The following is a 19,482-nucleotide window of genomic DNA, read 5'->3' as shown; positions in this document are numbered from 1 at the left end:
AAGCGGTTTTAACAGAATGCTGGGGTCATAGTCGGATTCTCACTTGGGGAAGGGCTCTGTGAGCAGGCAGCAGGAATGGCGAGCTGGGGCAGGACGTCTTGACCTTCGTGGTAGCCCACCTCTCCCCTGGCGAGCTCATCAACTCGTGGTTCAATTACATTCTACACTTGTGTATCTATCCTCTGGCACCTCACCCCACCGCTTGTCCAAGACAGAGCCCCATATCACTCCCCCAAACCTGGCCTCTTATGTCCCTGTCTCAGTCTGGAGCCAGACACCTGGGAGTCATCATAGCCTACCGCTTACCTGTTCCAACCAGTAGATCACCAAGTCCTGCCCATGCTGCTTCTTAAATATCCCTGGAATCCACCCACTTTTTTCTGCTTCTCTGCCCCTCCCTTGGCTCAGGTCACTATCTTCTTGCACCTGAATTGCTACAGCAGCCTCTTCATTGGCCTCCCAGCTCCGTGCAGCCTCATTGCCCTCCCGCACAGCCCCCACCCACTTGCATTTCTCCACCTGGTGGCCAGAGTAATATTTTAGAAACACAAGTCCAACTGGTCAGCTCCTGCTTCGGAATCTTCCATGGCTCACCAGTACCCTGAGAATAGATCTAATCAGGCCCTCCATGACCTCAGTCCTAATCACCTGCCTCACTCCTTTCAGAACTTGGTTCAATGCCCCTTCTGCCAGACACACTTCCCTATGAGCTCATTTCCCAGAGTGGGTTAGCGAGTCCTCTTAGGGACTTCCTTGAAGTGAGCATCTGTTTACCTGCCTGTTCCTCCTCTGGACTGGGAGCTCCTTGAGGGCAAGGACCATGCCTGATTCATCCAGCACAAAGCCTGACACGGTGCTTAAAAGATGTTTGTCGAATGAATAATCAATTGATATGGCGATTAGGGGGTTGGATGTGTGTGGTTGGAGTTCAGGAAAGAGGGCTGGGCCATTGAGACAGTTTTGGGAGTTGTCCGAAGGGACCCATAGTAGGGCCATGGGAAAGGCTGAGATAACTTCAGGGCAAATAAACAGGGGCTGAGGACAGAACACTTGCTTTTAGGGGGAAAAATTTCTGTACCAGGTAGGATCAGTTTTGACTTAGATAACAGAAATTCCATGTAAGAGCCTCAGGGAAGACAGTCCTGGGCTGGTATTGTAAGCAGATGGGGTAGGGGCTCCCCGAGGAAAAGAACCAGATGTAGCATTTTGACATAAGAGAAGCCATTTTTGGCCTAAGCCGTTTTTGTAATCTAACCCTGGCCACAATGCTTGTCCTTGAACAGGTCTCAGTAATTAATGATCATAAGGGAACAAAAGAATGCAGGAACAAACAGCTGTTATCAGGTGGAGAAATAACAATGGCAAAGATAATAGAGCAGTTGTAAAGACCCCCAATTCTGGTTGAGTACTTCAGATTAGCCTGAAGTACTTTCTTAAAAGAGCTGTTTTGCAGAATTTAAACCCCCTTCAACCACCAGATCAACTAGAACCTGAGGGATGATGTTGATCTTTTCTGACGCTTCTGTCAACCTTTGCCCCAATTCTATGACTCATACACTGCCCAAGCCTCTTCACGAATATGCAGGTACCCGTAGCTTAACACTTCCACAGTTTTGCCATTCGGGGAGACACTGCTTTGGGAAAGATCCCCAGTGTTCTCCTTACTTGCCTCAGGTAGTAAGTGCCTCCTTCTCCCACTCTTTGGCTTGGTTGTGTCTTTTGGCTCAACACCCACCAGAAGGTGAACCCAGTTTTGGGGTAACAGTATGTCAGCTGTGCTCCACAAAGACCTCCCAGATGTGGCCCTTTCCACTCACTACTCCAGCCACTTCTGGATTTGACTCTTGTCCTCGTGATTCAGGATGGCGGCTAGAGCTCCAACCATCACGCACACATTCCAGGCAGTGGGATGGAGACAAGGATGAAGAAGAAGAAGGCAAAGGATCTGCACCAGCTCTCTTTTAAGGAAAGTTCCCAGAAGGCGTCACATGACACTTCCACATACATCCAATTAGCTATAACAGTCACATGACCAGACCCAGCTGCAAGAAGAGGCTGGGAAATGCAGCTTCCATTCTAGGCAGCCACATACCCAGCCAAGAACCTGGGGACAGCTATCTGACTCTGCCATTGAAAGAGAGGATAGAGGCAGGGGCAGAGCACTACTGTGTGCCAGGCTCTGTGCTAGGTACTTTATGCATCTTATCTTACCCCAACCTGAGTAGAGGCTATTATTTTCCCTGACTCACAGAGGAGGCTTGGAGAGTTAAGCAACTTGCCCAAGGACACACAGTGACAGAGTTGCAATTGAAAACTATCTTATCCCTACACTCCAGGCTGACTAGAAAATCTGGAGAGGGTGGGTCCTAGGAGCTGCTGGAAGGAAATCTTTCAACAAAGGAGGGCTCAGCCAACAGTGTCAGAGGCTGACAGGCTGAGCAGGATATGGGCTGAAGTGTCTGCTTGCATCTGGCAACAAGGACGCCGCTGGTAACCTTGGCAAGGGCATCTAGAAGTGGGGGTAGGGGCTGGAGGCCAATTGTAGAGGGTGGGACCCAGAGGGAAGTGTAGACTGGTCTTTCTGGAATGGTGGTGGCAGTGAACAGAGAGCAGGCAGAGCAGCAGGGAAATGTGGGCTGCGAGGAGGCAGGAGAGGAGCGGGAGAGAGGAGAGGCGGCCTCCAGGCTGGGTGAGGCATGATTTCCAGGGAGGAATCCTCTGCTCACTCAGGAGGGAAGGGGACTGGAGGTGCACAAGCAGGTAGATCTGGAGAAGGAAGGGAGGGAAGAAGAGGGAGTGCCTGTCTTGTAAAATCCGAGGGATGGCTCTTGGCCGGGGAAGACGGCAGGAGGCCAAGGGCCTGAGGGAGAGGGGAGGGGCTAGCCTGTGATGTTCAATATGGTAGCCACTAGCCACACGTGGCGAGTTAAATTCAAATGAATAAAATAAAAAATTGAGTTCCTTGGTTGCATGAGCCACATTTTAAATACTTAACGTCCACAATGTGAATACTACATTGGACAGCACAGATAGAGAATGTTCCATCACTGGTGTTGGACAACACTGGTCTAGACAGAGCATGGTGATGGGGGTGCCCAGAGACCCTGCTTGGCCGGAGGGTCATGCCCACAGCAGGGTCCCTGGAGGATCCTTCCACACTGTCTCCAGTCAAGACCTTCCTCCCCTCTTTGGGATTGCATCCGATCTCCCTCCTGGGACAGCCAGCCCCTTCCTCTCCCCTGCTTTCATGAGGCCACTCCTGGGGTCTCTGCTTGTCCCAGTGCCGGGCCTTTCAAAGCCGGGGGAGGGGCGTGTGGAGGGTTGGGAAGATCTCCAATGACTGGGGCCGTGCCAGGACAGCGGCCCCTGGATAGAGGTGAGCTGATGCCCAGCACTGCCTCTGCATAAGGGTCAGCTCACCACCTCCCACGGAGAGACCCAGAAGGATCTCAAAGATCGCTCAGCTTAGCCCCGTGTTTCACAGCTGCGGACACTGGGTTTCAGAGAGGGCTGGGAAGAAAGGGCGGAAGGCAGAGGTTTGAACTCGTTCACCAGTCCTCTTATTATACTCCAGCCCTTGATTTCCCAGACCTTGTGTTCACACAGAGCCGGGCAGGCCTCGGGAGCTGGGGCTGGCTCACAGGCAGAGAGCCCAGGATTCGGCTGAGGCTCCCACGCTGACCAGAGGTAGCTGAGTAAGGATTCATCACTAGAAGAGACTGTCCTGGCCTGACACACTTGAGGAGAAGCACATCCCCACAGAGGCGGGGTGGCGTGGACCATGAGTCTGTGCCTGGGGGTGTAGGTGTGTTCAGATGGTTGTGTTTGCAGGGCCCAAGCTGTTCAAACACACAGTGTGGATGGGAGGGGGGCTGTGCGTGCGGGTGAGAGTGTGCACGAGGGGGAGGAGTGCATGAGACACCGTGTGGCTTGTGAGCACACCACACACCTGCTCAAGGCCCGCACCCGCCAGGGGATGCCGGCCCCAGCTAAGTCTGATACCTGATCAGGAGCGGTTCTAAAACTTAGGTCCTGAAAATGACCTGAAGAGTTTGCTATGCTTGCAGATCATGTGACCAGACGTGGAGTTTCTGGTTCCGGAGGTCTGGGGTGCACCCAGTTGCTGGCACTGCTTTTCTTTTTTTTTTTTCCTTTGGCCTCACAGCTTGTGGGATCCTAGTTCCCTGACCAGGGATCGAACCCAGGCCCCTTGGCAATGAAAGCGCAGAGTCCTAAACACTGGACTGCCAGGGAATCCCCAGGTGCCAGCACTGTTGATAAGCATCCCAGGGAAATCTGGGGTCAGTAAGAAAAAGGGTTCAAGCAGAGCTGTCCAACAGAACTTTCTGCGATGCTGGAAACGTTCCATGTGGTTCAATAGGGCAACCACAGCCATATGTGCGTATTCGGCAGTTGTAATGTGGCTGTTTGAGGGACTGAAGTTTTAATTTTATTCAATCTTAATTAATTTAAATAGTCACCGATGGCTAGTGGCTGCCATATGGGACAGCAGAGGTCTGGAGACATGAGGGAGTAGGATGGATAGACAAGGGCCCAGAGGGAGAGGCATAAAACCTGGGGCCAGGAGTGGCTGAGGCTGGTGTGAGGCTCCCTTGGGGGCTGCAGAGTTGGAGCCAGAGCCCAGAATTGTGCAGGTCTCTCCCAGAGTCCACCCTGAGCTTCCGGCAACCTGGTGTCTGCCTGGCCGAGAGGGTGGGAGCGCTCCTGGGGAGACCCCTCCACCCTGGCTGAGACCCCACCAGGCTCCCCGCCTGCTGTGTCCAGTAGGAGGGGGGGACAGAGGTCAGGATGTCTTCACATTCTCCTGCAGAACCAGGGTGGAGCTGGTGGCCGCAGGGTCGTGCGCCCCCTGTGTAAACATTGCGGGGATGAAAGTCATCCCGGGGGAAGCAGCTGGCTCCCCGGCACAGACACGCAGGCCTGGGGCCTCTGCAGGGCTGGCTCCGGGAGCTCTCTTACCGGCCCTGGCCCCATGTCCTCCGCGTACTTGAACTTCTTCTGCTTGTAGTACTGCCTCCTGGGCAGGATGTGGAGCAGCAGCAGATCGCAGAGAACCGTGGCCTGAGGGGCAGCGCACGGGAACCTGGGGGTGGGGACAGGACCCTCCACTCCCCACCTCCGTCCTGCCCCAGCTCTGGGCCCCAGTTTCCTCAGACATACTGTGTGCAGGTCTAGGGAGGTGGGGTGGGCTCAGTAATAGGGAACAATTTCGGTCAGGTCTGGGATGGGAGACTTGTTGCTGAGGTGTGGAAGGGGAGGGCCTGACCCCGGCGCAGTGACCCCATGACCTCAGCACTTACCACCCCAAAGATGCCAATCCCAGAGCCAATGGTGGTCATGGTGGGGATGATGTCAAACTTGCCAGCCTGGTGGCAGGGCCCAGGGGAAAGAAGGGTTAACAGCCAGAAGGGTCTGGTGGAAAAGGCCTTCCTCAGGAGCGCTGGGACCGGGCCGGGAGCAAGGGGCCTTCCCCACCCTCCACTGGTAGCTGGTCCCACAGCCTGCTGCCCACGGCTCTGTATCTGCATGGAGACCCAGCTGCTGGTTGGGAGCCCTGGGTTTTGACCTTGACTCTGCCCTCCCTGGACACAGGGAGACAGTGAGGGAGGTGTGGTCACAGGCTGGAAAGCCCTGCCCTCAACAGCATCTGGGTCCCTCTGTTATCAGATATAGAAGTGCTGAATGAGGCCCATCCAACTTCCTGTCGCCTCTAACCACAGACACCCAACAAGCACCGGAAGGAACCGAGAGTGTGTCTCTGGCTACCCCTCACACTGGACACTCACCTTGCCATCCACAAGGATGTCAAAGCGAATCCCAAACACCTTGAAGAGGTGCCGGTAGTTGGTCCCATTCTCCACGAAGTGCCTGGCAAACCTTGGGGAAGGGGAGAGGTTGCAGGAGAGGGTGGGTGATGGAGAACTGTCTTGGGTCCAGAGTTTCCAGAGCATCAGGGATACCGGAGCCCTTAGAGGTCCATGAGGACAGCCCCGTGCCCCCCAACATTATATAGAGGGGGAATCGCAGGCCTCATTCCAGGAATGCAGTACTCAACCGCTGCCCTAACTCCTGATGTGGGCAATTCCCCAGCCAGTCCCGGCCAGGTGGGCCTCAAGGGAGCCGAGAGCCAATGGCAGGGCTCAGGCCTCCGGGCTCGTGCTCCCTGCTTGGCCAATTCCGGGAGAATGGGAGTTTCCTAGGATCCGCTGCTCCCCTCCCGGGGACACTTGCTTGGCCTTAAGGGGTTCTGGGAGTAGAAAAGCCCGCAGGACGCCAAGGAAGGATGCACTGGTGGGGGCCCGGCAGGCACCTGAAGTTGAAGCCTTGAGACAGTTTCTTCTCTTCATACAGCCCGTGGAACTCATAGACGGGTTTGCAGTGTCGCACATGCCAGTCCAGGTCACAGTGCCAGTCGATGGTGATGCCTACCACCCCGCCCTACCAGGGACACAGGCCCTCAAGATCCGGGGTTTAGGATCAAGAACTCCTGCCTTACAGCTGGTGCAGCTGTTTTCTGTTTGTTTGAGAAGAGACACTGAGAAGCTGCTTCAGGGTTGAGGTCCCGTCACCCTCTCTGGTCCCGCCTCCCACCCATCACATTCCAGCTTTCTGACAGTTTCTAGAATACACCAGGTTCTTCCTACCTCAGGGCCTTTGCACAAGCAGTCACTCTCCCCCCCGCCCACCACCATTCCCCACAAGGCTGGTTCTTTCTCATCCTTTGGTCACTTCTCCTGGGAAGCCTTCCCTGACCACCACCCCCAGTCTAAAATATGCCCTTGTGATTCCCTCTGTGTTTTCTTCTAGAACACGTGTCACTTTGTAACCACACATTTATTTTGTGTGATTATTAACGCATCTCTTCCAAGACTGTAAACTCCACAAGGGTGGAGCTGTCTGTCTCATTTGCACTGACTCCTGAGTCACAGCGCAGGAGGCAAGTAAATAGCTGTTGAATTAAAGAGGGAGTCTGTAAAGACATGGGCTGGGAAGAGAAAACCTGAGAAAGTGAAGCCCCTCTGGGCGAGGCAAGGATCAGGGACAGGTGGGCTGAGCAAGAGGAGAGTTGCGTGTGGAGCTGGGCAGCTAGACGGGAGGCTAGGTGCCTACAGACAATGGTGATGGGTGAGAAGTTCCTACTGGGGGTGGCAGGGAGATTTTTAGGAACAGGGGAAACTAACATTCAGCTTTCTGGTCCTGTGTGTTGCTACTGTGTAAACCCCCTCCAGGGGTTGGCAAACTGAGGCCTCAGGGCCGAATCTGTTTACACATTGCCTGTGGCTGCCTTTGCCCTATAGCAGCTGACCTGGGTGGCTAGAACAGAGACCATGTGACCTGTGGCCCATACTTATTCTCTGGCTCCTTAAAGAAAAAGTTTGCTGACCCGTGTTCTCCACGAAGGCACTGTGGGTGAGTTGTTTTGGTGTGTGATGTCACGGAGAGGGGCTGATTCCCATCCCTGGACCCACAGGAGCAGACGATAAGGATCACAAGGGAGCAGGTGCCTAGGATGCCTTGGGCCAGGCCACCCTGAAGTGCTGTCCCGTGCCCTCAAGGCAATCCCGAGAGACTTGCACTATTACTGCTCCCACTTTACAGGTGCAAAAGCGCAGACCCACTGAAGGTAAGAGACTTGTCTGAGCCAGGATCTGAGCCCAGTCAGACAGGTCTGTGCTCCTTAGAAGGTACCGTTTCTCTGGGAATCCCACGTGACTGTGTGCATCTCAGCCTCCAGAATTCCCAGGAAACCTGGGCAGGCACAGGATTTCTCAGGGCCATGGGCCATGGGATTTAAGCTGCTTGTATCTAATATTTAAAAAACACTGGGCCCTCGGAAGACACCCAAGTGACATCTGCCTATGGTCATTCATTCTGGGCACCTCCTCTGTGCCAGGTCCATGTCAGGCCCTGCTGAGGACACAGGTCTGAACCACAGGGGCCCCCAGTATTAGGGGATAGATCTATATATATATGCTCAGCCCACGCTAGGGACTGGGTGCGGTGCGGGGCTTAACTGGGCCTGAAAAGTCTTTTTTGGCCTGATGATCTGGGGGCCCAGCCCTCCCCACTCGGCTGGCACCATACCTTCTCGGCCAAGGTGCTAAAATTCTGGCCTGACTCTTGTACCATATAGCCGAGCTTGAAAACTGGGCACAGTGGGTGCAAGGTCTTGTGATAGAGGCAGGTCTTCATGTAGGCGGCATCCACCTCCTCCACCAGGTTGCGCCTACAGGGGCAGAGGGCATTGGTGGTGGCAGCATGCCAGCTGGGAGGGCACCCACCATGCCCGGGAGCTCTGGGGACCCCTCCCGGGCCCTAGAGACGCCCCTTCCCTAGCCCTGGGAGACTGAAGGCAGCCCACCCCAGGGGCCCAGCCCAAGCTTCTGCCTCCAGAAGGAACTCAGCATGAGTGCAGGGTGACAGAGGTGACAGGTTAAGACCGGCTGGAGCAGCCTCTGAGAGCCGCCTGCATTTCTGCCCGCTTTTCCCACAAACCTGGTGACCTTGAAGCGTGGAAAGCTGATGCTGTTCTTGATGAAGAGAGTGAAGTTCTCGGCCTCTCGGAGAAGGGCAGGGCTGGAGGAGACGGCACTCACTCACTGCCCCCTCCCCAGGAGCCCTTCGTGTGCCTACCAGAGCTGGGCTTGGCGTGTGGGGCTGTGAGAGCCTATGGGATCTTCCTGAGTCATTGGAGGGGTGGGCATGCTGTAATGTGGACTCTCAGGCCCCTTGAGCAGAGGCTGGGGCATCTTTGGCCTGAGCTGCACAGATGGGGTGAGGGTGGGGTTGGAAGAAGGGGGGACAGAGCACAGATCCAGATGCTCCTCTAGTCTGGGCTGGGGACCCTGCTCCCAGCTCCCTGGAAGGACAGGGCATTACCATGGGATGTCGTCATCCACCTCCACGGGGCACCAGCCAAAGATCTCACACGTATGCACGATGTCGTTGAAGGCCACACACTTGCCTGTGCGGATGCCTGGAGCAAGGGTGGAACCCCTGGGTGCTCACCCCAAGCTGGGGGTGCAGAGGAGAACCCCCAGGCCCCACTCCTAGGAGCCCCCATTGATGGGGCGTCCAAGAGCAGAAGCCTGGCTGGTTCTGGGACAGGGGAGGCCAAGGTCAAGGTGGCGGGAGGAGAGAGAGCAGGAAGGACATCCTGGTGGAGGAAGCCTGGAGCTGACAGGCTGTGGAGGGGGACAGGAGGAGGCCGACCTTACCTTGGGCCTTCCTTTCTGCCTTTCCCGGGGTGCAGCCACTATTATTCGTGCACGTGCCCCCTTCCGGGTTCTGGGGAAGGGGAGAGCTGCTGGCCCCAGGTCCCCTGGGTAGGGTCCTAAGAAGATCCCCCCGCCCCCCGCATGGCCCTAGGGTGTGGGGCAGAGTCTCAGACCCCTTTGGAGTGACCCTTAATCACAGCCTCCTTCCCCCAGTCCCCTCCCAGGACCCTCTGGGCTCATGCCCAGCTGCCCTAGTGCTGATGTCACAGCAGGGGTAGGGAAGGTTGGGGCTTGGGGGTTGGGCAGGCACTGAGGCATCCTGCTTGGCACACAGCTGGGAGGGAAGCCTCAGCAACCGCCAGTGGTGGGCCATTCCTGTGTGTGAACTTATGCCTGAGATTCCACCACTGTGGTGCCGCAGGAAGCCTACCTGGCTTCCCCTCCAATGCCCAAGGGGGCCTCCTCTTCTATGTTATTTTCCCCTGTGGGTCCAAGAAGGGGGGATGGGCAACAGTCCTCACCTCTGCACAGTGGCCTTGGGCCTGCCGGGGGGTGGCGATAAAATTGGTCATGACCACAAAGGAGCTGTCCCCCTGGAAGTGAGAGGCAGGGGGAGGGGAGGGCAGGGCTCTGAGCTGGGAGAAGAGCCCCAAGAACCCAAGCACTGCCCTAGCAAGCCCCCAGAACCCACAGGACACCCAGCAGCCTCCATAACCCACGACATCAGACTGGGGTGATGTTATGAGGCTGCTTCCGCCCCTCACTCACAGGGAATCTGAGGCCCAGAGACAGAGAGGAGCTAGGCTGGTCCCACAGGGAGGTGGGATGGAGCCTAATAACCCAGCTCTGAGCCAGCAAGCCCTGTGGGTGGAAGGTGCACCCCCGAGTCTGCTCACCTGGGCTGGGAAGACGTAGTCAGCCACATCCCAGACCTGGGGGCCCAGGCTTGGGAGCTTTGTCACAGCCAGACCCTTGAGCTTCACAGACACGCTGCTGATCAGGCCACTCGAGGTCTGGTAGCCCTTCTCATAGACGAACACCCACCTGCGGGGGGATTGGGGGGCAGAGGGGCCAGAGTGGGCCGGAGCCATTCAAGGATGGCATGAGGCTGTGGGCCACCGCCCCTTCCGGCACCAGCTGGACGTGTCAAGTCCTTTCCCTTCCCCTCCCCGGACGCGTCTCTGAGCCACTCTCCGTTCCTAAAGCTACATCTTGGACTGGAGGCTGGAAATCCTCACCTGCTCCCCCTGCTGGCCTGTGCCTGGGGTTCTACCATTCTTTTCACTATGAAAATACTCTTACTGGTTGGCCAGGGAGCAGAGCCCCTGAAGGTCTCTTTCAGAGCCTTTTCCAAGAGTAGCATTTGTTGGAGGCCAAGCTGCTTGGACTCCAGTCTTCATCGCTATCTCCTCCCTTCCTGAGCTCTTCCCGCTGAGACACAGCAGAGTATGACGATGGCCGAGAGCCTGACCTTTGGTGCCCGAGAGTCTGGGCTTGAATCTCACAGGCTGTATGAGCTGGGGTAAACTAGTCTCTGTTTAGGGCAAATCCCTCTCTGTTTCAGCTTCCTCGTAAAATGTAAACAATAATAGTACCAATACTACTTATGTTGTGAGTTAATGCCTGTGAAAGCACTTGGAATGGAAACGGGCATGGGCTAAGCACTGTATAGACATTAGCTACTATTATCTCAGCCATGCTGGGAGCTCTTGGGGAGGGGGACTGACTTGGAAGGGAAGCCAGAGGGGCAAGTGGCCCTTTGAAGGGCTCACAGCATCTGGCCCCAGATGAGGCCCTTGTGGGTGTGGGTCAGGCTGGAGGTCTCCCAGCTTTCTCAGGAAATTCTGGCCTTCCCCTCCCAGCATCAAGAACCCCTGCTCCTCTGGGTTCTCCACTTCCAATCTGGGAGGTTTAGTGGGGTCAACCTCCCTCCTAGCCCCACAGTGGGGGGCATATGACCAGGGTTTGCCAATCAATGTTCCATTGCCCTAGCAACAGCAATGGGTCTAAGGATGGGCACACAACCCTGAGGAGTTTCAGCAACGCAGCCAGAATTTTTCTGGGAATTACTGGGAAAGAAAGATCCTCTCTGTTGGGTGGCTAAGCAAGGTATGGTTAGTCATCTGTGTTACCTCACGGAGACAGCAAGCCTGAGAATGAAGCCAGCTTAGAGAAAAGCCAGGCCAGTAGATGGAGAGGGGCAGACTCCTGACAATGTTGCTTGAGCACCTGGATCCTGCCACACCTGAAGCATGTTGAAAAGTCACTTCTGGACTTTTCAGTTATACAAGTTAATAAATTCTTTTCCTTTATTTAAGCCAATTTGGGTTTGGTTTCCGTAGCTTACAAGTGAGAGTTGTGGATAATACTTCTCTCCAGGGTGTGGTCCCCTTCCTTCAGGAAAGAATCTTGGCGATTCATTGTAACTCTGTGTGTGTGTGTGTGTGTGTGTGTGTGTGTGTGTGTGTGTCCATGATATCCATCAGAGTGTGTAGCTGTGTATCTCCAGGGCAAATCTGTGAGCACACTTGTGGCTGTGGCTGACTGTGGGGAGGTGTGTTTCTGCCCCTGTCACCCCTCACCCTACCTTTAGCCCACCCGTCCAAAGCAGAGCTCAGAGCCCTTCTTCTGTCCCCCAGAGCTCAGGACCCATGACAGAGTTCTCCAGGCCTCCTATTCCCAGTCACCACTAGCTCTCTGGGGGCTGTCTTCCTGCTCCAGGCTCCAGGAAGGCAGCCCACCAATGTCGTCCTCTCCCCTCCTATAGTCTACTCCTCTCCTTCTCCAAGCCCCCTCGACCCCCAAAGCCTGGTGCTGGAGCCCAGACAACCCCTCCCAAGCTTAAGCATGGTCACTGCTGCCCCCTGCAGGTCTCAGATGGCAACAGGTGAGGCATGACAAAGCCTGAGCCTGCCTGCTTGCCTCCAGCCCCGTCAGGGAGGGTGGGGCATCACCTATTCCCCCAGTCTCCTTAGGTTCCTTCCTCCAGGAAGGCCTCTGGCTCCATGTCCAAGTGTGAAGTTGCTACTGAGGGGGATGTTGGGGAGCTGCTCCGCATTCTGAACACACTGCAGGAGAGAGAGGTCACCGGCCTGCCTCCTGGGCCCCCCCGATCCCTGACATCCTAGTAGCAGCATGTCTCTCTTTGCTCAAAACCAACTCCTCACCGTATAGATAGAAAAACTGAGGGCTGAGGGAGTGTCCCTCCCGAGTCAGAGGGAGACCCAGGCTTGAGGCTCCCCAGCCCAGGACCCTGGCCCCTCCACTGAGCAGTCTGGTATCAATGTGTCTGCCAGGAGCCACACGGAGGCTGTGCCCTGGGACTGATGTAGCCATTCCAGGCTGTGTCTGTTCCCAGGGGCTGTCAGTCCTGTGGCCCAAATCTGACATCAATGACCTCGGTTCTGATAATACCAGAATGACCATGGCGCCAGGCCTGTCCCTCCAAAGCCATGCTCTCCTTGATCCGGTCTTGTGGTCAACACCCCAGGAAGGCCACCAAGGGGGTCTGATGCCAAAGACACTGGCATCTTCAGAAGCCCCTCCCCTTCCAGAAATTCTCTTTTCCATTCTCTCCTCCTCGTCCCCAGTAGTCTCTCTTCTTCAACAGCCCCTTGTGGAAGAGGCCACATGGTGGAGTGGCTGAGGGTGTGGCCTCTGGAGTCACAGAGGCCCAGGTTCACACACCAGCACCGCCACTCACCAGCTGTGTGGCCTCAGGCTACAGACTAAACCTCTCTGAGCACTAGATGTCTCAGTAAAGGGAGGTGAAGGCAACTACCTCAAAGATGCTGATCGCTCCACAGATATTTACAAGCAAGGCCCTACCCCTCACTGAGCCGTGGGCTGGGCTCCAGGAAGAAAAAGAGTCTAGGTGATGGCGTGGAGGACGTTCCCATGAGCTCTTTTTAAGGAAATTAACACAGTGCTTGGCGTGCAGCAAGCACATGATAAAATAATCCTATTTATTTACAGTCTCTGGTCCTCCTTCACCAATTCCTCCTTAAATGTCGATCTGTCCCCATCCTCTGGCTTCCATTCTCAGCCCAGGCAGAACCTTGTGTGTGCTGTTGCGGGCACACTTTGTCCCCGATTTTTTATCTCCACTTCTGCGCTCTCCTCCGAGATTCAGTTCCACACATTCAGTCATTCAACAGATATTTATTTATCGGACCCCTATTATGTGCCAAGGAAAAACAAACCAAAATTCTGCACTCAAAGAACTTATATAGGGGCTTCCCTAGTGGTCCAGTGGTTAAGGCTCCGTGCTCCCAATGCAGGGGGCCCAGATTTGATCCCTGGTCAGGGAACTAGATCCCACATGCCAGCGAAGATCCTGCATGCCGCAACTAAGACGCGGTGCAGCCAAATAAATAAACATTTAAAAAAAAAAGAACTTATGCAAATGTTGAATCTCCAACTGTTTGGTGACACAGATTCTTCCCCCCTGCCCTGCCTACCCTCCCACCCCCCTCCCAGACATCTCATAGGTACCTCCAACTTAACTTGACCCTTTGGAAAACAGTCTGGAAGTTCCTCAGAAAGTTAAACATGGAATTACCATTTGACCCAGCAACTCCACTCCTAGAACCAAATACCCAAGAGAACGGAAAACATGTCCACACAGAAACTTATACACAAATGTTCACAACATCATTCACAAGCAAAAAGTGGAAACAACCCAAATGCCCAGCTAAGTGTGGAATTTCCATACAGTGGAATATTATTCAGCCATTAAAAGGACTGAAAACTGAAACATGTTACAACCAACGTGGACGAACCTTGCAAACATGGTGCTAAGTGACAGAAGCCAGACACAAAAAGGCCACATATTGTACGATTTGATCTTTATGAAACGTCCAAAATAGGCAGAGCAAGGGGTAGGGAGGCGCAATGGGGAGTGGCTGCTAAGGGGTGCGAGGCTCCTTTTGGAATAGTGCAAACGTTCTGGAATTAGATAGTGGTGATGGTGGCACAACTTTGTGACTACACTAAAATCCACCAACTTGTGTACTTTAAAAGGGCGAATGTTATGACTTGTGAAATCTATCTCAAAACAAAAATTCAACCGGACCAAACTGAATGCCTCACTTTCCCACAGAACTCGCTTCTCTGGTGCCCTCATCCTGAAGGGCGGCGCCATACTTGCCCCAACCCCCAGGCTCACAGCCTGGACATGGCACCCTCCCTCTCATGCCCCCATTCTTTGCATCCCTCCATCCTTCCCATCTCCCCTTGGCTTTCATCAAAGAACCCAGAGGGCTTCTTGTGGGGAGGCTGAGACACAAGAGGAGCTGGGGCAGATGCCGGGGCAGCTCTGGCCTGTGGCAGGGAGGACAGGTCGTGTGGCTGGTGATACAGGGTATAGCCTTGGGCCACGTGCTATTGGGCAGAGCATCCTTGGAGAGAGGCAAGACCAGGCTCCGGGCCCAGGGGGGACTGAGTTCAGAGCTGGGCCCACACCGGGGCTCAGAGGTTCATCAACATGCAGTCTGCAGACAAGTCAGGCTGACGATTTATGTCTTTAAGTGTTTTGACTGAATCACCAACCTCTAAACACCAAGAGATGTTCCTTTCACCCGTAATTTCCAATTTCCCACTGCTCTTGAGAAGTCAGGAACTCTGGCCATGCTGGGCACATGTCCTGATGCGGCAACGGTGGGTAGAAGCTGAGCTGTGGCCACCCCCAGTGCGGGGCCCACTGGGATGATGACCTGTCTTCCATGCTCGCTGCTTCTGCCTTGGCCTCACCCTCACCTCTTATCACTGCTGCCTCTTCACAGCTGTCCTGCCTCTGGCCTCCACCCCCTACCCCAGCACCTGCCTGCCCTGGGCCTTCCCCTGTTAGACACCCTTCCATGGCTCCTCACCACCTGCAGGAGAAAGCCCATATCCCTCAACTCAGCATTGAGAGGCCTGAGCCAGTGGCCCTGCTCACTCCTCCACTTCCTCTCCCTGTCTCTATTCATGCTCCCTCAGCCTAGCCCTAGTGACTCTTTGGGTGTTCCTTCCCTGCCCCAGGACCTTCGATCACACTCTGCTTTCCAGCAGAAGCGCCTGGAGCGAGGTGGGTACCCAACCAGGCTCCACCAGTCAGGACATTCCCTTTCCTTGGCCACAACAACTGGTTCTGGGATGGGCACATGACCCAACCATAGCCGATAAGAGCTGGACCCGGGACTTTTGCTGGAACTCTGGAGGAGAAGACGCTTTTGTGCCCCAGGGCTGCTGGTGGCCATTTTTCCACTCTGAGGGCAGAGAGCCTGCCTGAGAATGAGGCCTCCACAGAGGAAAGCAGAGCTGAGAAGATCCTGGCTAGCTTCCTTGGAGAACCCAATGGGACCAACCTGAATTCCTCATCTTCCCATAGAACATGCTCCTGCACCCTCATCAGGGAGGATCCAGCCAGGCCTGAAGCCCACACTGATTTTTCAGTTACACAAACCAGTTAATACCCTCATCCTCCCTTGTTAATCCATTTTGATTGGGTTTCAGTCCCTAGGAACCAAGAAGTTCCAGCTAATTCATCCTCAGCTTCTCTCTCTCCCCCTGCCCACCCTGTACCCCACCTCTGTCCCAGGGAACCTGACACAGGCCTAGGCACAGAGAAGATGCTATGGAAGTGTCCCTGGATGTGTCTCTCCCAGCAATAATTTGTATCTCTCCTTATCTCTGATTGGTGCACTCCAAGATCAGAGGCATGTGATTTCATGAGCTCTGTGTAGGGGCGCACAGGAGGCCTGAGGGAAAGCCAAGAGCAGGACTGCCTGGACTAGAGCCTCCAGGCCTTTGCTCAAGGCTGGTTCCACCACTGTGCCACCTCCTCCAGGAAGTCTTCCCAGGCTCCCCTCCCCAAGCGGCATTCATAAATCCCCTTGAGACCCTCCTGTGTGTGCAGCCAGAGCCCCCCAGACAGGGACATATCCCAACACACCTCTTGTATGGGCCTGCGAGGTCATGGATGACAGCCCACTGCCTGCACACCTCCAGTTACAGAGAGCTCATCACCTCCCAGGAGACAGCTCTAACGGCAAATTAAACCATCCCAATTTGAGATAAAAAGAGTGACATCTTAGCTCAGGCCGCCAGGGCCTCAGGTCCGCTCCCTCCACTTGCCCTCAACTTCCCGGAGGATTGTGACTGACAGAGAAAACAGCCTCAGTTTCCCTCCTCGGAGTCTGTTCGAGTTCTCAGCATCTCAGCCTCTCTGCCTCTGTCTCAATAATTCCCTCTCCATATCTGAGCCTCAGGGCCTCTCTCTTCATCTGAGTGTTGTGTTCCAATGTCTGTCCCTCTGTCCAGTTCTGTCTCTGTGTCTGCCCACCCCCCATCTGGACTATCTCTCTGTCTCTGGGGTTGGGGTGTCTGGCTCTTCTATGCTCCCCTCTGTGCCCCTGCAGTGCCCACAGGACCAGAGAGTCTGACAGACAGGGCACTTGGGAAGGGGGGGCAATTAAAGGAAGGCCATCCCTCCTCAGAAAAGGGCAAATTATTGAGCCTGCAGACAATGTCTTTGGAGGGGGTCCCCTAACCCCTGCTCCGTGGAACAGCTGGGAAACTGAGGTCTGAAATTGTAAGACCAAGTGCAGGCTGGGTTTGGTCAGCAGTTGCGGGTGCCTAGCTGAGCGGTCAGTGCAGCAGTGGGCAGTGGCCAGACGAGGGCACCAGAGACAGCAGGAGTGGCAGCCCCAGCTGGAGTCTGGGGGTTGGTGGGTGTTTCCAGGGACTCTGCCTGCCTCCCTCTGCTCTGTGACTGGGGCAGGTCAGTGCCCCTCTCTGAGCATGTTTCCTTTCCAGGATATCAAGACCAACTTTGGAGTCACACAGCTGGATTCAAATCCTGGTTCAGCCTTTTTCTAGCTGTGAGAACCAGGCTAAATCATTCAGTGTCTCTGAGTCTCACCGACACTGAGGAGGCCACATCCATTTGGAAACTGAGCGCACTGTCTTGGGAGAGAGGAAGGGAAGGAGGCAGGTAGTGAGGTCCCCGTCACTGGAGGCATGTGTTCAGGACTGGATGGTGGCTTGGGGCATCTGCTGCAGCTGGGGGTGGGGTGGGAGGACTGTGCCTTTCCCTCTGACAGTCTGTCACCAACACACAAAAGGAGGTCTGGCAGTGCTGACCCGAAAGCAGAGATGTGGAACCATGGGGGCCACGGTGAGGACAACGTTCTCCCAGCCTCCTGGTGGGAGCGATGCGCTGGGCCTGTGGGCAAGCTCTCTCCCCGCTGGAGGGTCAGGAGTGTGGCTAATGGTGGAAACACATCGGGGTCCCATTAGAAGGGTTCTCAGAGCCCTTGTGAGGAGGGGAAGAGAAGGCAGAGTTAAGGCTGGGGATCAGGAGGCCCCAGTTCTAACTGGGCCTGGAGGCTGACTTGCTGTGTGACCTGGAAACCCCACTGCTCCCCTCTGGGTCTCTTTCCCTCACAAGCTCAATTACACCGCACATATCAAACTGGTTTGTGAACAGTAAGGAGGCAGAGTCTGAAAGGTATCGGAGGGCTGGGTCGTAGCCCTGGCTCCACCCAACCAGCTCTGGGGCCTCGGGGTGGGGGGTGGGGGCAGAGGGAAGGTTGTTTTGGATGTCAGAGGCCCTGGGGGGACCAGGTGGTCACTGGCCTCCTGGTCAGCCCGCCCTAGTTTGGTCTCACAGCAAAAACGGGGACACGGAGACCAGAGGGGCAGGGCTTCTGGGTGCCCCAGACCCCCCAGCGGGGGCTGAACCCCCTTCAGTGGCCTTGAGGCCTCCAGGAGCCCTCTGTGGAGTCACTGTAAGTGGACATAGTGTCCCTGACACAGGGGCGCCCAGCCCCAGGGGCACCCCCAGCAGCCACACCCGATAGGCTCGTGCCCAGACACACGAGGGCACGTGCACCCCACACAGAGCCCTGGGTACGACGCATATGCATCCACACACCACACACACGTGTGATCACATAAGCACCTGCCCAGACAGCCAGACCGATTTCAGGAAGATGGCCTTTGCGTGGCTCCCAGAACAGCAGCCCACAGGGGAGTCCCACCTACTTCTGCCCCTGCACCCCTGGGGCGGTGGGACAGGCCCCACGATGCCCAGAAAGGAGCTGTCTTCCCCGGGACCAGAATGGACCTCCCACCTCTGCGTAACATGCCACCATTAAGGCACCAGGTGTTCTGAATTTGAAGGTTTCTCTGCTCAGGTTCTGGAATAGACCAGGATGCCTTTACTTTAGGCAGGGCAGGTGAGAGCAGGGCCCGTCCCACTCTGGCCTGTAAAGTGGGGTGCGGCCTCCATCTCTCAGGAGCTGCGTGGCTTGGCTGGGAGGTCAGAAGTGGAAGGGCTCTGGCTGGGGCTGGCTGGGGCCCTGGCCTCTGACGCCCCCCACCCCTTGAGGGAACCATTAGCAGTGGGTCAGTTCCTCAGAGCCCAGAGGCTTTGCCTCTTGTTCACCACATGACCAGAGGCAGGGCTGCCCCTCGTCCCAGTGTCCCCATCTAGGCAGCGGGTTAGCAGGCTTCCCTTCCTTCTGAATGGCACCAGAAAGGTTTGTCAGGAAGCATGACAGGCCATGGAGAGAAAGAGGGGCTCTTTGGGGTCATGGGAAGCATCACAGAGCCTGGAGGACAGGCCTGGGTTGGGGGTTGGTGCAGGAGGGCAGCAGGGAGGGCGTCCAGACTCACCCAATGACGTAGACCAGAACCACGAGCTGGATCAGGCGGAAGATGACGCCCACCTTCTTGTTGCGCACAAGCACCATTCGGGGAGTGTCATACTCAAAGAAGAAGGCGGCCAGCTCGTCCTGGAGCCGCTGCGCCATGGTGGCCCAGCTGGGGGCTGAGAACCGAGCCCCCTGCACGGCCTTGGCTCCTGGGGTGAGCCAGGCGTCAACACCCAAGTCTACAGCGAAGTTTCTAGCGGTTTCCCAGCCCCTTAGGAAGAGTAGGGTGGGAAAGGTGAGGCCAGAGGTCAGGAGTCAGAGGTCAGTTGTCAGCACTTGAGTTGGGAGGGAGAGTCCTTGGGTGGTCAGAGCCGCTCTTGGCCCCTGGCAGGCAATGGACTGTGGACCAGCTGTGCCTGTGGACAAATAAATTCCCAAAGATAGGCGGGGGCGGGGCCAGGGGGGCCACCCAGGCCCGGCCCCACTGCCCCTCCTGGCTCCGCCTGGGCCCTGCTGGGCCTCCGGAAACGGGAGCTGCTGGCAGGAAACCATGGGCCACCCGTCACAAGGCAAAGATAAAGCTGTCTGCCCCCCACGAGCTTGGT

General features: G+C 55.8%; 2 protein-coding genes across 2 annotated transcripts in view; both read right to left on the bottom strand.

The window, feature by feature from the left end:
• Positions 1 to 4,595: 4,595 nt before the first annotated feature.
• P2RX1 (purinergic receptor P2X 1) lies at positions 4,596 to 19,076 on the bottom strand. The gene is made up of 12 exons (XM_029213359.1): positions 18,900 to 19,076; positions 10,136 to 10,283; positions 9,761 to 9,832; positions 9,240 to 9,309; positions 8,902 to 8,998; positions 8,518 to 8,598; positions 8,107 to 8,248; positions 6,332 to 6,459; positions 5,808 to 5,898; positions 5,322 to 5,387; positions 4,981 to 5,082; positions 4,596 to 4,870 (listed from the first exon to the last, which is right to left on the bottom strand). Exons 1-12 carry the CDS (start codon positions 19,034 to 19,036, stop codon positions 4,805 to 4,807), a joined length of 1,200 nt encoding a protein of 399 aa, XP_029069192.1. The 5' UTR covers positions 19,037 to 19,076; the 3' UTR covers positions 4,596 to 4,804.
• The window catches only part of ATP2A3 (ATPase sarcoplasmic/endoplasmic reticulum Ca2+ transporting 3), a 38,572-nt gene continuing 38,080 nt past the window's right edge, over positions 18,991 to 19,482 (bottom strand). Inside the window, exon 21 of the mRNA XM_029213352.1 lies at positions 18,991 to 19,293. Within this exon, the coding sequence (XP_029069185.1) occupies positions 19,193 to 19,293 (101 nt within the window). The 3' untranslated portion in view covers positions 18,991 to 19,192. The remainder of the gene's footprint in view (positions 19,294 to 19,482) is intronic.

Source organism: Monodon monoceros, unplaced genomic scaffold, assembly GCF_005190385.1.
Source record: "Monodon monoceros isolate NGI ecotype Baffin Bay Population unplaced genomic scaffold, NGI_Narwhal_1 Super_Scaffold_9, whole genome shotgun sequence".
Classification (NCBI taxonomy): Eukaryota; Metazoa; Chordata; class Mammalia; order Artiodactyla; family Monodontidae; genus Monodon; species Monodon monoceros.
This window is presented reverse-complemented; position numbering and strand designations above follow the sequence as displayed.

Bases quoted from the DNA above. Each gene is read 5' to 3' on its own strand.
- P2RX1 (XM_029213359.1), bottom strand. From the start codon at position 19,036: ATGGCGCAGCGGCTCCAGGACGAGCTGGCCGCCTTCTTCTTTGAGTAT. The intron at 10,284-18,899 runs GTGAGTCTGGAC...ATCCCCCCGCAG, and splicing joins GTTCTGGTCTACGTCATTGG to GTGGGTGTTCGTCTATGAGA. The intron at 4,871-4,980 runs GTAAGAGAGCTC...ATGTTTACACAG, and splicing joins AGGACATGGGGCCAGGGCCG to GGGGCGCACGACCCTGCGGC.